The sequence below is a fragment of the Falco punctatus genome (genome assembly GCF_963210335.1).
Source record: "Falco punctatus genome assembly, chromosome: 3".
Taxonomy (NCBI): Eukaryota; Metazoa; Chordata; class Aves; order Falconiformes; family Falconidae; genus Falco; species Falco punctatus.
Genome location: NC_137582.1, coordinates 111,684,253 through 111,703,338, shown reverse-complemented (window position 1 = coordinate 111,703,338; position 19,086 = coordinate 111,684,253). Strand labels below are relative to the sequence as shown.

General features: G+C 37.1%; 1 protein-coding gene across 4 annotated transcripts in view; it reads left to right on the top strand.

Moving 5' to 3' along the window:
• Positions 1-19,086, top strand: part of VPS13D (vacuolar protein sorting 13 homolog D) — a 107,457-nt gene that overhangs the window by 33,310 nt on the left and 55,061 nt on the right. For 3 of the 4 annotated variants that reach the window (XR_013927122.1, XM_080380803.1, XM_080380802.1), the window contains exons 31-50: positions 237-502; positions 678-811; positions 1,707-1,862; positions 2,471-2,696; positions 3,597-3,671; positions 4,393-4,599; positions 5,066-5,155; positions 6,153-6,293; positions 7,523-7,645; positions 8,288-8,362; positions 10,788-10,893; positions 11,200-11,352; positions 11,968-12,103; positions 13,103-13,150; positions 13,890-14,040; positions 14,678-14,888; positions 16,006-16,253; positions 16,922-17,113; positions 17,671-17,797; positions 18,706-18,848. Coding sequence is in view for 3 of the 4 variants with exons in the window: in XM_080380803.1 (XP_080236929.1) it covers positions 237-502; positions 678-811; positions 1,707-1,862; positions 2,471-2,696; positions 3,597-3,671; positions 4,393-4,599; positions 5,066-5,155; positions 6,153-6,293; positions 7,523-7,645; positions 8,288-8,362; positions 10,788-10,893; positions 11,200-11,352; positions 11,968-12,103; positions 13,103-13,150; positions 13,890-14,040; positions 14,678-14,888; positions 16,006-16,253; positions 16,922-17,113; positions 17,671-17,797; positions 18,706-18,848 (3,008 nt within the window). In the remaining variant the exon portion in view is untranslated. The remainder of the gene's footprint in view (positions 1-236; positions 503-677; positions 812-1,706; positions 1,863-2,470; positions 2,697-3,596; positions 3,672-4,392; positions 4,600-5,065; positions 5,156-6,152; positions 6,294-7,522; positions 7,646-8,287; positions 8,363-10,787; positions 10,894-11,199; positions 11,353-11,967; positions 12,104-13,102; positions 13,151-13,889; positions 14,041-14,677; positions 14,889-16,005; positions 16,254-16,921; positions 17,114-17,670; positions 17,798-18,705; positions 18,849-19,086) is intronic. The other variant, XM_080380804.1, reaches the window with a different exon arrangement.

The following is a 19,086-nucleotide window of genomic DNA, read 5'->3' as shown; positions in this document are numbered from 1 at the left end:
ACAGCTTAGAACTCATGTGGTTAAGATCCATTGGGTTTCTGTGGGTACAGCAACTTGATGAACTTCAATCTGTTTTAAAATAGATACGCATTTTAAAGGCTAGACACTCTGTAAACGAAGTGTATCCCTAAAAAGTTCCATATAGTTCTTACTCGCTTGATACTGATATTTTTCGGCATAATTTTGAATATATGCAAGATCTAAAATTCATACGTGTTCTTCTGTCTTCTTAAAAGGTCTACTAAGGATTCCTCCAGTTTCACAGTTGTTCTGAACAATCTTCGTGTATTTCTAATATTTGACTGGTTGTTACTTGTTCATGACTTCTTATATACTCCTGGAGATACCAAAAAGCGGGAAAGTCATGTTTCTTCCCGGCAGAGAACTTACAGCAGTGAAACAACTGTAGTTCCAAAAGCAGTGAAAAGTGGAGTAGTTACAAAACGTTCATCGCTACCTGTCTGTACAGAAAAACAACTGGAAGTTAAGGTTAATGTGACAGGTATGTGTTCTTTTCTAGTGCTTTTTTTAGGAACTTTTCTGATTAAAAGCTATGTGCTAGTGGATAACCATGTCCATTAAAGGATGGACAATCAAAAACCTGCTACAAATGCTGAAACCACCTTAATGGTATTTCCAAGCACTCTGTTTATTATTTGTTATTTTGTTTTGTTAAGGAACTGAATTTGTGGTCGTTGAAGACATGTCATGTTTCGATACCAATGCAATTATTTTGAAGGGGACCACTGTTCTCACTTACAAGCCCAAGCTGTTAGATCGTCCTTTCTCTGGTAGTTTGTTTGGCATTGAGGTAAGAAGAACTAAGTTTTGCTTTTGTAAAACATACAAAATTAGCAGAGCTTGTAAAGATACTTTACTGTAAATGTATTTACAATAGGCGTAGTCCACAATGAAGTTTGGTAGTTTGTCATCAAATGCTCTCATTCTACACCAGTTTTAAGAATAGTTTTATATTGTTTCTGTTAAGACATTGAAACCCTTGACTATAATCTGAAAATATTGCTAGTTACTAATTGGCTTCCAGCCATAAGCAGGTAAATTAATTGAAAGCTGAGGAGTGACTGGGTAGACAGAAGCCGACATAGTCAGCAAAGGCCTGCAAGCTGTAATCATAACCGACTTAAAGTGAACAAGCAGTATGGTGCCATTGGAATATGCAAGTAGGCGTCTTTTGCAAGTAGGAGTTTTGGGTGTGCAAAGTGATCCTTGCATCTTTGCCAGTGCTGCAGCCCATCTTGGGGAACCAGAGCAGAAGAAGCTCTGAGCAATTGACAGGAGAGCGACAAGAGCACTCAGAATTGAGGGTTGCGTTGAGATACTGGGAAAGTTTAAAAACTTGCTCAGAAGAAGAGGCTGCGCAGAGATGTGGTAAATTCTAAGTGGTTATTGTAGACCAACAAATAAAGCGTTTTCCATATCTGTGACAGAAGGAGTAGTGGAGCTAAACTTAATGGTGAAGGGAATATTTGGTTACACATCAGACTCTTTAGCTGGCCACTGGAATAAATTGTCTGGAAAGATTTTGGACTCTGCTGCCTTAAAACTTACGATGGAATAGACTACAGAGAACGGTTAGTTCATGGCTATAGTTCATGTTTTGTGATACAGCTGGTCTTTGATTTTGAGGTTTATGCCAGGCCTGTTCTTTCAGTTCCTAATTTTTTAAAACCATTTGTAATTTTTAGGTTTTTTCATGCCGGTTAGGAAATGAACAAGAGACTGCACTGTCGATTATCGATCCAGTACAAATTCAGATGGAACTCATTGGGAATGCTTCCTACCCAAGTGGTTCAGGACTGCTGGATGCTTTCAATAGTGAGGATTTTCCTCCTATTCTAGAGGTAAAGTTAAAGGCACGAATAAAACTGTAGGCAATAGAGAGTATGATCTAGCACACATTTTTTTTATGCTCAAGGATTCAATAGAATGCTTCCAAATGCATTAAAAAAAAATAAAATAAAAAGAGTAAGATAAATTTTTCCTGAAGTGGAAAAGGCAAAGAAACAAGCATGCAGAAAATGCTCTTAGTGGTAATGGAGGAGTGGTTTCTGGGATGTGTTACAGATATTAGTAGTGGGGAAAAAAGTGGGCTGGTAATGTAGACACATTAGATGCTAATACCTGAAAGAAAAAGGTTTATTTTCTGTATCTCATTGTTAGTGTTTGTTAGAGGGGAGATCTGTTCAGGGACTTCTTTTTACCATTATACCAAAGGAAAACTGCTCCCACCCCTGCCCCCGATACATGCTTTTAATGCTTTTGGTTGTTAATAAACAATGACGAGTTGGTTACAAGTTTACTGGAGCTTTAAAACAGTATTTTAAACAGTCATCAGATTTTAATATTAAATCTTGTCTTCCTTTGGGAAAAGCTTTGTTAATATCCAAAGTATACAGGAAAAATAAGTAGAAAACAGTAACTGAATCTTATTTTTCATTTTTTTATTTAGATTCAGTTGCAAGCACTTGATATAAGACTGTCCTACAATGATGTTCAACTGTTCTTGGCAATTGCGAAGTCAATTCCTCAACAGACCAGTGCAGCTATGCCTGACCCAACTGTATCGATTGCTGAAAATACTGCTAGTCCTTCCAGTTTAGCCCTGGTGACTGAGGCGTCCTCCTTGCCACATGAAAACAGAGAAATATCCAAACGTGTGTTGGATCCTGTTCTTGGTATGTTTTTAACTGTTGGAGTGAAGCCAGATTTTAGATCTAAAGAAGATTTCTGGAACGTGAAACTTGACTATGTGCTTAAGACAAAAGATGTTGATATCTTCATGATGTAAAACCCTTCATTGATTCGAATTACCTGACAAAAGCATTTTACTGATGATACTATTTAAAAAAAAAAGTAGATTGTGGGTTGGTTTTTTTTTTTCTGCTTGTAGTATGACAGTGGGTTGTTTTATAGTAAGTTTTATTTAGTGTCACTTGTCATTGTAAATCATCATGATGGAGTACTTCTTAGGTAGCAAACTTCTAAAGGAGGAAAGGGCCACCTCTTCAAACTCATTAAAGTGATAGTGAAATGGAAGCCATTATAATTACTAGTTGCCTCTTCATGTTTAGCAATCTTCTGGTTTGGTGATGTTGCTTTTTTGTAAAGTAAAAATTGTGTGTGGTTGGAACCACTGCCTGACAATAGCAAGGAACTACACACTGGTGAAAAAGGCTTTCTTCTGCTCTGCTGCGCTTGACAGCCATGTAGGGAGTTCCAAATAAATGGGTAATTGTGTTCTGAATGAAGGTTTGGTTTACAAAAAAAATTCTGAAATTCAGGGAGTACATTGGCTTCCCATAGGAGAATATAAATAGCCTATATGTTGTAGAGTGTAAACATGATGAGTTGGGGATTTGGTTTTCAGGCTTTTCTTTTTTTTTCTTTCTTTTTTCTTTTTTTTTTTTTCTTTTCTTTTTTTTTTTTTTGTAAAAGAAGTGGTGAATTATATGCTTTTTCTACAGTGGTGATCTTAAACAAACCCCTGTTTTTCATGCAGATATGTTTTGATTTTAGAAATGAAAAGAAGTAGATAACTGTCAAGGATTTGTGATTGGTTAACTGTTCAATTACAGAGGTACAGCTGGCTCGCCTCCAGGAGCTGGGATTCAGTATGGAAGATTGTCGTAAAGCTCTTCTGATCTGCCAAGGTAACCTCAAATATTCTGAGCTGGCCTTGCAGATTGTTCCCATTGCCTAACTTGCAATTAAGTAAAAACTTTCAGGCTGTAAGGTAGCTGATGCAGAAGCATTATTTCCTTCTTTTCTTTACTTTGGCTCTGTGTTGGCGCGTAATCTTAAGCATTCTAATTTTTGTGTTCTACTACTGTGTACAACTTGCTGCCCCCCAAGATTATTCTTGCTTTTGGGGATGTTGTATGTGGGGTGTTGGAGTGTATTTTTGTTTGGGGCTTTGGGCTATTTAGTTTGTTGTTTTTTTTTTCTTTTGTGATATACCTATTTCTTGCCATTATCTATCTCTTTCTCTTTAGAGCACGTATTTTCATCTCTCCCTTTTTGAATCATGCTTCTGCATGCAGTACGTGAAAAGAAGATGCTTTCACACAAGTGGTTCTTTAGCACTGTCATGTTTCTGACCTTTCTTAAGGCATTGATAGTATTAGATACAGATTTATATTGTATTGCCACTTGGTTTGAAAACTTCAAAACATATTTCTTATTCTTAGAAAATACCAATTATTTACAATCTTTTCATATTCATGTTATTAAATAGAACACATTCAAGGTACTGTTGGTGTTTTGCTGCACTTCTTGAGAGAGGGAATTAGTTTGCTTCCATATGTTGTTTAAGTAAGTACATTTCCTTGAGAAAGTACGTGATGATTGATTGACCATTTGGTTTTATCTAAGGTGACTTAAAAAAGGCAGCGAGTTGGTTATTTAAGAATGCTGAACCTGTGAAATCAGTTTCCCTGACCTCTTCTGCTCGAGATAGCCAGGGGATTGTGCCTTTTCAGTTCATCTCTGGAGTGGAAATAAAAGCAGAAAGTATATGTATTTGCTTTATTGATGACTGCATGGACTGTGACGTTCCCCTTGCTGAGTTAACCTTTTCACGTGAGTATTTTGTTTTGCTGAGCTGCGTAAAACTGCTGTCACTTACTTGTGTGTTCAGCGCCGTGCTCTGGTTTCTTAGGGCTTGTGAAATTTCAACGGACAGTGTTGTGGTGGTGGTTGTTGTTGTAGGGGGGTTGGGTTTTTTGGGTTGATGGTTTTTTTTCTTCATTTTTTGTTTGTTTGAAGTTTTGGTTTTAAGATTATAGTCTTTGTAGGGTTACGTTTCTGTTTTCCCCTTTATACATCACATAACAAGTGGAGTCTGTCCTGAGCAGAACCCAAGGGAGGCTCCATAGGCATGGCTGTCTATAAATGCTATTTGAAGAGTATTATGATATGCTTTTTGTACCGTTCCAGTTTAAAAGACAATACAAAACCTTCTGTTGCTTGCTTAACAGTTCAAAAAATCTGGAAAGTTGATTGGTTTGCATTAGTATAACATTCACTTCCCCACCCCCCTCCCCAGGCTTGAATTTTCTCCAACATTTGAGAGCCAACCCTGAAGGCTACGCTGATTTTACCCTCTCTGGAGATTACTACAATCGTGAGCTTTCAGGTGAGATACTGGGGGGTGTAGGTTGTTTTTCTTTGTTTAAGTTTAAGAAAAAAGCCTTGGCTACTACAGTAGGCTGAAATTCACCAGATTTGAAATACATGTAAGGGAAGGTGACAGACAGGATGACTGTTGGGGTGTGTGAGAACGTGTGATCCTAGACAAGATATTCTAACTTGATATCAGATGGAGGGACATGGAAAGTAGAGACATTACGGATATGAAAGTTGCACTGAAATTTTCAAATGTAACGGCATGAAAAGGTTACATAACTATCTGTGCCTGTATTCACTTCTCTTTTTTTTTAGTATTTAATTGGTTTGATGCATGCAGTTTATTGTTTCAGGAAGGAAAAGCACATGAGGGCAGGTGATTAGTCTGAGGAGAACAGATTAAGAAAGACAATCATCATTTATGTTTTCATATATAAAAAAGCAAGTTATGCCTCAATACAGGTCAGACACTGACAAAAGAAATGATCTATTTCTGTGTTTTCTCTGAATTTAGAAGCTAAATTTTCTGTTACAAAATTGGTGACACAAACTTAGAAATTTTCTGTCAATAAAAAGGTAGGTTTTTTTTTAAATAAGAATACATAGGGTGTTTTTTTTAAATAGCTTTTAGACCTTTGTCTTTTGTGATAATAGTAGGCCAACATATGTATATAATTGTGTGAAAATAATTTTCAAAACTGTTTCAGAGAAATTAGTTCCAGCTAACTTCATTGTGAAGCTGTAATTGCCTTCTAATGCTTTCCTCGGAGTAAGATATTTCTGCAGGACCATACGTACAGTATGCACTGGTTCAGATGGAGGGGCTGGAACAACTTTGTATTAGCTAGTGAATTAAATCTGTGGGCTTACAAGTTCATTTTGAACACAGACTGGAAGCAAAGGACCTCATTATTAAAGCTGTATTATTAAATTCTTAGGTATGTAAACAGCATTCCAATGTGGCCTTCAAATCTGTAATCCATGTGACGTTTTCTGTTTGTTCTCAGGCTGGGAGCCGTTTATTGAGCCGTGGTCGTGTTCAGTTTCTTGGCAGCAACAAGCTTCGAGCCGCCTCCACCCTTCCCGACTGAAGCTGGAAGTGAAGGCTAAACATCGTTTGGATATAAACATCACCTCTGTCTTCCTAGGTATGTAGGAGTATTCCCTGAGAGCACCACTACACGGTCTGACTTTCACTGTACTGAAAATGACAGACTTCTCTAATTGAGTCCTGCTGCTGTCCCATAGCTGGAAGGAGGGGAGACTTGGCACAAATCCCTACATACTTCACATGATATTGTACACAGGTGTGCATTTAGGCAGCCTGTATTTTATCAGATATTGTGGAAGTGTAAAGACATGAGCTACATATTTTAGAGGTTAGTAGGAATTCTTTCTCTGTCATATGAATTCTATAAAATTCAAATGTTATTTGAAATTCATTTTTAATCAGAAGCAGGCTTTCATCTAAAGCTTTCCATACTTTACAGTACTTAAAAATATTTTGATAAGCTTGTCTTTTTTCAGTACATTGACAGGTGTAGTGAGGAGCTACTTATTTCAGTTTTGCAGTCTCTGACAACCTGAGCTGTCAATTCCCACTTCAGGAAATCAAAATATTTTGTTCATCATTAACTCAGACTTTATGTAAGCTTCTGTGTTGTGAGACGATGATTGTGTGCATTTCCTAGAAAAACTGTTGCTTATTCTGTATGCAAATCTGAATAATTTGGTGGTCATAGTAAAAAAATATAAACACCGGAGCTTGCAAACGTAACAGAAGAGCCTTCCTTGTTCCTTGAATATTTGTTCCTTTCTCCCACAAGGCTTGTGGGGTTGGCAGAAAGAGGGAGCCACGGTGGGAGGAAAAGAAGCAAATCAATGATTCCTAAGAGTTTCCGTGATGCCTTTTATACTAGCGGTAACAAGTAGTAAGACTAGTTTATGGCTAATACTGTGCCAGAGGACTCCGGTGTGTCTTGATATTTATGCAGGAATGTGCATGTACCTCTTAAAAAGAAAAAAAAAATAAATCAGAAACTGCTTCTGACCTGAAAATATTTAAGGTTAATGGCCTTCTCAGGGAGAGCTTTTATATTGCCACAGGAGTGTCTTAAGAACATGGAATTCCACTGAAAGTTTTTTTTTTTAAAATATCTTAAGAATATAAAAATATTTGGTTTTGAAGATACTGCTGTGATTTCATGAGCTGTTGTTTGTCTTTAACTTATGTAAGTGGCTCATAGAAAAAGCAGTGAAGTAAAACTTTTGCCATTGAAGAGCAGTAACTTCAGTGTTACGAATTTAACGTACTTTTAAATTACTTTCTTTACTTCCACCTTGGAGGCATTTACTGTCTGTGCTTATATTCCTCTAGAACAATATACGTGTACCAAACAGTCATGGATGGAAGATTACTGCAAACAGGACAAAGAAGTGAATTCAATCAGTTCAGAAGACTGGATGGGTTCTTCAGTGGATCCACCGTGTTTTGGGCAGAGTATGATATTCATTAATCACACTATTTGAAACAGTCCTGACACATACAGTCACCAGTCTAATGTATTACAAACATAAGTATTGGGTCTCCATGGCGTACAATGAGTTGTTAGAGGTATTTGGCAAAAAAGGCAAAAATGCTATGTTCTGTTCAATTGTGTTCAATTCTTTAAAAACAAAAACCTTTCTGGCTGCTTAGCTTTGAGTGAGAACTTTGCACTGCTAGTTCTGCTTCCTTTTTTTGGTCATACTTTCAAAGTTAATGAGTGACTATCCTGTCAAAGATTAAATAAGAATGTCGAGTTTAGGGTGTGTGCAGTTCAGACGTGATCTTTCTCTTTCTGTACTTTCTGTACATTTCTAATGAGTTTCTGGAAAGAATGCTGTTACATTCGTGAAACAATTCTCTAAGTGACAGCTTTTGATATGTAGCAGGTCTTTTCAGCTTCTTTTCTTCCATTATTACTTCTGGAAGAAATGTTAGCAATTCAAATGCCAGCGCAGTTAAGCAGCTGGGTGGAGACTCGGAGACTGATTGCATGATGCTGGCTGTCTGTATCTTTCCTGATGCATGATGGGGAAGAGTCTTACCTGTATTTGTGTGTTTTTCTTGCCTGCTAACTTTGTCTTTCCTGTCTGCCAGGCCTTCCTCTTGTCTACCTTAGAACTAGGAGTACAGCCAGTTTGACTAACCTAGAGCATCAGATCTATGCTAGAGGTACTGTATAGCAGAGAGAGACAAAAAGGCTTTTTTCTTCTTTGGAGGGCTCTTGTATAATAAATGCTGTGTTGTGTATGTGACTTGCTGGTAGATTGGCCTCTGTATTAAAAATAAACAAAGAAACAAAAAACCCCAAACCAGACAATGTAACAGCTACTTTGATTTTAAGCTTCTTAACTTAGTAGTTCAGCATCTCTTATGTTCCTCTCCGGGCCCTTCAGGAAAGAAGGGAGAAGTGTAACTAATCCTGTGTAGGAAGACTGTTTTTGAGGAAGGTCGTATGAATTGCTGACTATTCAGTGTCCCTTTTCTAGAGAGACTGTAAAGGGTCATTAAAAATAGCATAATAAAATCACAAGATTTTATTTTATATTTTAAAAAATATCCCACATTACGTTCACTATATGTACTTGTACTTGATTCAGCATATGTATTTAGCTACTTAAAACTCTTAGATGCCTTCACAAGGAGCAGTCTTGTTCTGAATAAGGCTTAAGAAGTAAGGCATTCCTAATAAATATCTTGTTAATTTGTTTGCTTTATATTTGACAGTACAGTCTTTGGGCAAAACCATGCAGTTTAAGATTCTTTAATTTTTGACACTATGGAAGATGCAATAGCACACTTAATAAATGTATTGCCCATGCAGAAAAGCTGCTGAATGGGAGGACAGAAAGCTTCTATAAACCTACGTCTGTGGCCCATTCAGGCTGCCCCTTAGAAACATTTTCTCTGAGTGGCTGCAGAGAGTTCATAGATGTTTAAAAAAAAAAAAAAACCCAAACCAGAAAATGATAGAAGGATTTATTTTTCTGAGGTACTTTTCAGGAAGGTGCGGTGGGGTTTTTTTGTGGGCGAAAAAATCAATCAAACAAAAGCTCTCCAATATTTATTGCTTGGCTTTTAGTAGGTATTGCTACTGAATTACTAAAATAATTGTGACCTTGTAAGAGTGGCCTTTATTTTCAGGCAGTAGTCTCAAAATGCAACTCTTACATTAAGTTTTCTTTAGAAAATCCAGGCCATAGTCCCAAAAACAATTTTTTAAAAATCTAAAAAAAATAAATTGGCAATTAATTAATGCCAGAGCAAAAGTTTGTGTGGCTTCTGGTCTGTAATTCTGTCGAACTTGGGCTAGCCAAAAGACTGTATAAACTAAAGTTCAACACTAAAAAGATTGGTTTGTTTGCAGTTGGCAAAAGTCAGGGTTTTAATTTTCAAGAATTAAATCTTCCTGCTATTTAATTGGAAAGAACTTTCTCTGTAAGTTTTAGAGAGATCAGATTTAAATCTCCACTGACAACGTAAGGTATGCAGGAATTTGGTGTCGTTGATGTGGAAGAAAGTTGTATGCCATCATCAGTAACTCCTTCATAAACTTACCTACCCACCCTGCACTATCCCTTCTTGCCTCTCTAAACCTGTGCTTAAGTTACTCTTGGTTAGAGACTTGTTGCGGAGGGATGAATGGGTCTCAGAACACAAAGTGCATGAACTGGTATCAGTCAGCCTTTGGAGTGACTGCAGACAAATTCTGTGGAATAGGTTTCATTTCTGTCTTACCTTACCTTTAAGCAGCTTGTCACTGTGTGCACCGTCTTTCTCCTTCTCTCATACAAGAAGATATATGTATTTAGGTAGCAGCCACTTACCTTCCTTTGTAAGTTACTGGAGTTTGACAGGGTTTTCTTGTGTCCAGACATGGTAAGTATTTCCACAGATACAGTGTACTGCAGCATGGAAGATGAGAGTAACACTTGTGTACTTGTATGCATACTTGAAAAAAGTCAGACTTGTTAGGTGAAGTTTCTTTGTCTGGGGTTTTGCTGTCCCAGCATTTCAACAAAACCAGATTACCTTTGGTTGCTTTCAAATCATTTTTCATACTTTGTTTTAATGGGCTTTATACCGTATTGGAAGATATTGCTACTTGTTCAGTCTTTAAGGATAAAAGTTCCATTCAAAGAGGGTACTGGGTACTGAATAATCCTGTATTCATCATGTTAAATAGAGCATAAATCTTAATTATAAGTGAATATGTGTTTAACACTTTATGAGCATTTGGATGTATGTGAAAAGTTACTGATTATGACTGGGGTTTTGGTTAGGTTTTCTACATGTTAGTTGTAACTGAAGGTGTGGTATAACACTTGATATGAAGAAACAAAAGAGCATTTAGGTTAAAAATCAGTTCCTGGGGAACTTGATGTAAGGGAAGACTTTCTGTTTGCTTTGTACCATTTCTGTAATAGTCACTGAATTTTTTAATGTTTTTAGTAATCTATTACCCTACCTATTTCTTCGATCTGTTTTTTAGTTAATGCAGATTGTGGTTCTCCAGCCATTGTATCTCACCCTGCATTAGCATCTGGTAAATGCTTCTCTCTTAAGCATTTAGACAAATATTTATTCTGTTTTATAGCTGAAATGAAGACTCCAAAACGTAGGCAACCATTTGTTCCGTTTGCTCTAAGAAATCATACTGGATGCACTCTGTGGTTTGCTACCCTAACTACAACACCCACCCGGTAAGAAGCTGTTGTGGGATCACTTTGACAGTATTTGGCTTCTCTAACACATCAGCCAAACCCTGTTGTTTTCAGTGCTTTGGTTTCCTTGCAGAGAAATGTAGGCAACTCCCAGTCTTGCTTAGTTAAGAGCCTTTTCTTTGACAGCAAGATAGCTTTACTACTGAAAAAAGATACCAGTCAGATCCATTCATGATGTAGATATGTTTGCTGCAGGACTTCGGTAGACTGAGGCAGTCTAAACAGCACTTGTTACTTGCAGTAGTCGTTTTGTCAGTTTGAAGAATGTTGGGATTCTCTTCACAGGGCTGCACTGTCTCACAGCGGGAGTCCAGGTGTTGTTCCTGAGGAAAATGGGACATTGCTGGATGATGCCCATAATGTCAGTGAATGGCAAGAAGTTATCACTGGGGAAGAGATTCCATTTGAATTTGAAGCCAGAGGGAAACTCAGACACAGGTGAAGGGACCAGGCTGAGAGATATGTTTTGACAGACTCGTATATGGAACTCCTAGGATCATAGTTGTGAGGACTTCAGCAGATGTTAAATAAAAAGTGGATATTTTTTAAATCTCCTGTTAATGTTTCAGTTTTCAATATTTAAAACTCATGTATAGAGTGAAATTACCAGTTGTTTAGTAAGCAGCATATATTGCTACTGGTGGCAGCTGTTCCTAGATATGAGGTGGATCATCATAAGCCTTTAGAAAGACATAGGGACCTCAATTACAAATCATACGTTCTTTATTCTAAAGGATGTGGGGGCAGTGTTGGTCATTTTAGCTTAAGTGCCATCAGTGTTAAGAACTAGAAGAATTTCTTAACAAATATGGAGCATGCTTTTATTTTTGTCTGTATGACGTAGTTGTAGTTCTCTGTGTTCATTAGGGAAGGTGGAACAAATGGATGTAAAATCAGGTCTTTATCCATGAGATGGAAAACCTCTGGAGACTTTTTTTATAATGCCTTGGATTCTTTTTTTCAGAGTCTAGAGAATGTTTTTGGTTTGAACTGTTTGGTGCTTACACTATATAATAGTGCTTAAGAGTAATTTAACTTGGTCTAACCTGGTAGGCACACGCATGATCTACGAATTCATCAGTTGCAAGTGCGAGTAAATGGCTGGGAAGAAGTCAGTCCAGTGTCTGTAGACAAAGTTGGAACGTTTTTTCGATATGCTGCTCCAGATAAGAACTCATCCTCTTCCACTGTAAGTTCTGATTTTGAGTGTTAGTTTTAATAGAATATGTAATTTGAGAGTAAGGATGTCTCCAAGATTTTAAAGCAGCTGCTGTATGAGGTTGTCCTCTTTCCAGTTAGCTTGAATTGGGAGAGTTTAGGGGTGCTGGGTTCCTAAGTGGCATTTTTATACGTAACAAAACCACAGACAGAGTAGCCAGCAGTTAAGTCTGTGCTTAGCAGTCAGAGCTTCCAATGACAGAACTAAGATATTGGTGACAGTGTCATGGACTCACGGAAACTGAGCTTTAAATCAGCCCAGCATTTCAGTGGCTATTTTTATTTTTTCCATTGCAGGAATGCTTTTCATGTGTTGAATTTACTTAAAATAAACACCACTGACAGTTTCCTGTAAGCCTAGAGATTGTTGAAATATGTGGCTGCTTAGACAAAATATACTTGTCATGAAGGAAAAATGCAATTGTAATAATCAGCAGGCTGGCAGTTGGTGGTTGAGTCTTAATGATAAAAGTGGTAGTGTAGATTTCAAAACTAGTTAAGTTTTGAGACTAGCTACTGAAGATGTTTGATCGTTTGAGAAACTGGAAGTTGAGATCTTTTTGTTATAAAACAGGATTAGAATTTAATTTCATGATGACAAGAGCCAGTCTTTTATTTTAATTGTTTCTGATGTTTGTGTATTGAAGCATAAAAAGCATTGTCTCTCTGTACAACTAGATTCTTGAAGGGAAAGGATGCAAATAATGGGAATTCCTGTTCAGGAACATCTTCTGTAGCTTTTTTTTCTTTTTTTCAACAAACCTTCTTCCTTCAGCTTAATGTCTTTTTGAAGTATTACAAATAGGTTTTGCTAATATAGTTCTGATGTGTTTTCCAAGCTGTATTGAAGATCAGAACCACAAAGTGATGAAAGAATTTAGTTTATTCTTCTGTAGTAGTGTTCTGTGTTACTGAAAGTAATACCTTAAAAGCTGAACAACTTTAACTTTCTTGTTTACTCTTCTCCCAGCTTGGAAGCCCAATAAGTAGAACAAATATAATACATCCACAAGTCTACGTGAGTATATGTTTTCATCTTTCTAGAGCTACTTACTAGCATAATTCGACAAGTGAACTGGCTTTTACATCCTTCTAAGAACCTTTTCAATAGAAAGGAAACAAAAGTCAAGCAAACAAAACAAACTTTCAAATCAGAACAAGTATGTAACATGACTTACCATTCTCACCATTGTAAATGTTTGGTTGAAGAATGGGTCTTAAATTCCAGTATGTGAATTCCAGCATGTGAACCCATATAAAATGTGCTTCTCAGGACTGAAGTGGCAATAACTTTGTGTAATGTAGGACATAAAACAGCTAAGAGTGAAGAAAGTATGACTATCTTAAGAAAGCTCCACCTTATTTTTTTAGTTTTGACAGATAGGAATGATGAGTGACTTAATGATATGAGGCTTGAAATTCAAACTCCGTGAATTTGTAAAATAAGGTAGTAGTGTAGTGTATAAAGTGTTCTTGTAGGATCTGTATTGCTCTTATTGAACTTGCATCGTTTTGAAAAAGATAATGGAGTTTGTCATGTTTAGAATTGCATTTTCATAGTTAGTTTTACTGTGTTTTGAGGAGGAGGAACAGGATTATAAGTCATTATTATGAAACTGTATATACTTTAAGTGTTGCATATGGTTGGACTCGGTTGGCAAGTTTTTACTCCAGCAGTTACTGCTTTAAAATTGAGGTGTCCCTCTTGTAGATATAATCATTACCTGAGCTTTTTAATGCTTTTAAATATCTTCCAGTTTTCTTCATTGCCTCCAGTTCGTGTGGTATTTGAAGTTACCATGGAAGGTAGTGCTCGGAAAGTGATAACAGTGCGCTCAGCCTTGATAGTGAAGAACAAGCTGGAAATGCCAATGGAACTAAGACTAGACAGTCCTTCCGCACCTGACAGTAAGTGGTGTCGATTTCTTCCACACCGGGGAATCTTTAGCTTCCTCCCTGAGAAGATTCACCACTCTCTGTAACGATTGACTACAAAGTAGACCTCCCTGGAGGGGAAATAGGTAGTGTTAAGAAGAAAGTGATCAGCAAGGTAAGCTAGAGAACCCACTAGGATTTTTGCTTATTGTTCAGGTAAACAGGAAAAGCTGAGATGAAAGACTGAATCTTATTTCTGTGTGTAGCCTGTTTTATCTTTTAGCAGTAGTGTAGAAGGTTTCGGGTGTTAGCATGCAAAGGTGCAGTCTAGAAATGCAGTGATACACTGGTAATGTACCCAAAATATAATGAATGAAGTCTTTTTGAAATAAGCATTTTCACTAAAGCATTCAAGGAACAAGAATTTGAATTCCAGCAAGCTTTTAGTCTGTGTCCAGTTTCACATTTACACACGTAAATTTGTCTGCTGCCAGACTGTTAATAGGGCTTAAAAAAACTAGTTAGTGTTTGAAACATATATAAAGTAGCTAGTGTTTTATGTTAAAATGAAACGTGTTGCTTCAAAAATTAGAGATTTACTATTTGAAAATTTTATGCTTTTTAGTAAAGGGGCCTGTTTTGATATGTGCATTTTCTTTTTTGGTTGCAGAACCTGTAGTTCTTCCAGCGGTTATGCCAGGAGATTCCTTTGCTATCCCATTACATCTTACCTCTTGGCATTTGCAAGCCAGGCCAAAAGGAATGGGAGTCTTTTTCTGTAAGGCTCCAATTCATTGGACTAATGTTCAAAAGACAACAGAAGTATGTAGCAGTAAGCGAGAGTGTCATTCAATGGAATCTGAAAATAGCCGATTTTTCAGGTAAGAAAGACCTAATTATTTTGCTGTAAACTGTGTTATCTTCTTCTGATAAATGAAATACTGTGAAAGTAAGTAACAGGAAAGAAAATACTTGAGAGTTGAAAGCTTCTGCAGCTTCATGGGATGTTTTGTTTCTTCTGTTGAATAACCAGAAAGCATTGAAGCATAGCTGCTGTACATCTGTAGGGCTCCTTGAAGCCCCTTTGACAGTGCCTGTTAGCAAATGTCTAAGCATACAGAGCAAGCACACTGTTAATATTTATTGTAAAAAAGGAAAGGGTAGAAAATAGAATGTGTATTCATGTTAAATTAGCTAGTCTGTGTCATGGAGAATAATGAGTGGCTTGCCATAGTGTGTTCGCAAATATTCTTTGTCCTGAATGTCCTGTACTCTGTTCTCAGCCCAAAAATGCTGCTGCATAGTGAGGACTTAATGGAATTTTGTAGTTGCCTGATACGATGGATTTAGAGATGCTCTCAGTTTGAGTAATACTAGAATAGAGATTATGGAAGTTGTTTCAGGAAATGACCTTTGCACACTATAATAGTTACCACTATGTGTTCCGTAGTTCATTTCTTAATATGCTGGGTTTGAATGTATCAACAGGGAGGAAAATTAACAAATATAAAATTAAGGTTTATTTACTCAACTTTTTACCTTAACTAATGAAAAACTGAAGTGTCAGGTGGCCAAAGCAAGGCTCTGTCTATTGGAAGGAAGGACATGTTCAGCATTTATGTTTGAGAACATGATTATAATTTACTTTAATAGTTAAAATATCTTTTTGGTAATAGTGCATAACATGTGTTTGCAAGTTTATGGAAGTTGGTTTTAAAGTTGGTAATCTGTAAAAGCCATCTTCTATTAGGTCTCTGAACAGGTGAAGTTTGAGTGACTAAATTCTTTGGGAAACTCCTGTTGTCTTAATGTTAGGCACAAATACAGAGTACTTTATAATCAGACTCTGAAGTGATTATGTGGAGAACAATTCTAAACACTTTTTTTGATATCAGTCCTGCAATTACAGCATGTTGTGTGATTTAGTCCAATACACAAAGACAGGGTTCAATTATTCTGACAAGCTCTTTGATGTCTCACGTATGTCTGCCTTCACAGGTTTTGTGTGGCTATAAAGAAAGAAAATTACCCGGATTACATGCCTTCCAACATATTTTCTGACAGTGCTAAACAAATTTTCAGACAGCCTGGGCATACTATTTATCTATTGCCGACGGTGGTAATCTGTAACTTGCTACCTTGTGAACTCGAGTTCTATGTTAAAGGAATGCCAATTAACGGGACGTTAAAACCTGGCAAAGAGGCAGCGTTGCACACAGCTGATACTTCTCAGAACATTGAACTTGGTAAGGTCCTTCTTCAGATACCGCTTTCTGATCCTCCTAGAGGAGTATCTCAATATAACTTGTTCCTTGTACAAGGAACTATGTGCAAGAAGGGAAAAATGTAAAAATTGAAAGCATTTATATGAATATTTCATTGGGTTACAGGGCTTCTTATAGTTAACACAACCAAGTGCTCACATCCAAAAAAGCCAACTATAAATTGCCATCATTCCCCCAAATCTGTCAGCTGTCTTGATCTGTTCCTTATTCAGCTATTCTCTCGTTTTCCTGAGAGTGGAAACAGTGGAAAGTTGAGAGAACAGTGATGAAGAAGAGAATAAATCAGATAAGTTCCCAGCATTTTGGGTGCTTTTGCTGTTTTCTTTCTGACAGAAAAAAGTTGGTGTTGAGAAGCGTGTGTGGAATTACTCAACACTGGCTGGACATCTGACGCCAAAGGCAGTAATTAGCCCTACACGGGGTATTTTACAGAAGGGTGTTTTTTTTGTTGTTTGTGACTTAAATTGAGGTATTTCTTCATGAGGTCAGAGGTTACTACACTGGGCAGATTTAGAAGTTAGGCTGGGTAAGCTACAAGAAATACTCGGGGAGATCAAGCCATGCAAAACACCAGCCTGTATGCTTCTCAGAAACTAACGTTTCTTTGGGGTGATGTTTGCTTTTCGTAGGCGTATTGCTAGAAAACTTCCCGATCTGTAAAGAGCTGTTGATTCCTCCTGGGACACAAAATTATATGGTGCGGATGCGATTGTATGATGTCAACAAACGACTGCTAAATTTGACCATAAGGATTATATGTCGTGCTGAAGGTTCTCTAAAAATACTAATTTCAGCACCGTATTGGTTAATCAACAAAACAGGTAAGTTTACAGTATTTTCTTTCATAGGTGTAATCATGAGCTAGGAAATAAAGATTTCACACAGTGTTTTGATTTGCTTTCTAGTCAAACAGAGCTTTTAAATACTGCTTAAGAGGAATTAAAAGTAGCAGGATTTTTTTTTACTTTTTTTCACAGTGCCAGCAGCTGCTGTTTGATGAATATTGGATAACTTAAGACATTTTAGTTGCTGTAGTGCAGGTCTTCAACCATGACCATAGATTCAAAAATCAGCATAGATTTGATCACTCATAAAATTGTGGTTTTTCAAGAGCTTGAAATGCCTTGAGAAAGCCACAGGTCTAAATTGCAGTTACTCTGCGTTAGCGTCTGTTGGCACTTTCAGAGGTCCCAGAACTCCCTTTCTGCATGGAGCAGGTTAGGCAGATAGAGAGGGAGAATGCATGCAGACTGATGGCTATTACAGCCTGATTATTTCAGGTTGTTCCTTAAGTTGAAGTAGTTTTTACCATTCTCATTTTCATTTGTGCAAAGGTGAAGTGTTGTTTAACACTCTATTTTTCTGCGTTTACTTAAAGGATTACCACTTATCTTCAGACAAGATAACGCAAAAACAGATGCTGCAGGTCAGTTTGAAGAGCATGAGCTTGCTAGAAGCCTCAGCCCCCTTCTGTTCTGTTACGCTGATAAAGAACAGCCAAACTTGTAAGTAATGCTGCAAGAAGAGCAGACAGGAGGAGCCTTACAAAGTATGAAAGTAATTCACAGAGCTTGGGTGCTGAAATATTAGTATGAATATCATGTAGGAAAAAGACTTTCCCTGTTAAAATGACCTGTTAAGTTCTTAAGTTTCTAAATACTGAAATAAGCATATGGGATCTTTAGACATTTCCTACTGAAAACTCCTTCGCTGGCTAATTCTGTTGTGTCTGCGAGCTGCTTTGGTTTTATTTTGCATGTTTTGGACTCATGCTTTGTTTCTAAGAAAATCAAAAACCTTTATGAAGAGACTTGCCGAGTTGTGTAAATTGCATTGCTACCACTAAAAAAACCTGCTTCATATCCCTAATCCTAAACTCTGAATACTAATAGAGAAGCAGCAGAAAGTCTACATGCAGCAGAGCTGTTGTGATTCTGACTTAAAAGGAAACGGAAGGGGTTTGGAAAGGAAACTTTTCAGCTACTTTAACTGGCATCAAGGAGAAAACTTTCTTTTTCCATGAAAATTAGAAATAAGAACATGATTTAAAATCTAAGAATTGTTCATTTGAGCAAAAATCAAAAACATTTCAGATAGATTTATCACAAAAACTTTGAAATTTTTTTCTTTCAAAGAAAAAAGACACACAAATGTTGTCATGGTTAAGCAGTCTGAAAATTACCAAGCTTTTTACCTGACATAGTCACTGAATCTTGACCAATATGTTAAAAGAGCTTATGGCATAAATGCAGAATGAATTACTCAAGAAGAGATTTGTCATGACTTCAGTGCTTTGATATTAATACACAGGTGTTCTTTTTGTACCTGGGTATGTGTTTGATCATCGGTATCGTGTTGATATTTGATCCCTCATTTAAATGACTAAATCTTTGTGTTTTCTTCTTGCCCGTAGTTGTACAATGCGGGTTGGAAAAGGCATCCATCCTGAAGGTATGCCGGGCTGGTGCCAGGGTTTCTCCCTGGATGGCGGTAGTGGTGTCAGAGCCCTGAAGGTGATCCAGCATGGAAACCGGCCAGGCCTCGTTTATAACATCGGTATGTGTTGATAGGAACATTGGAGAAACACTGTAGAACTTGGTAAGACATGATGTCATTGACAGCAGAAATAGAACAATAACAACACGTTCCCCTGCTGTAAAGGGTTGTTGAGGGTCTGCAGAAAATTATTAAACAAAAAATAGTATTCTAAGTATTTTTATGTCTTTATATTTAATTTCATTAGCTTAAAAATTAGTTTTCAGTTATTTCTATTTTTACATTTCATCAGCGAGTG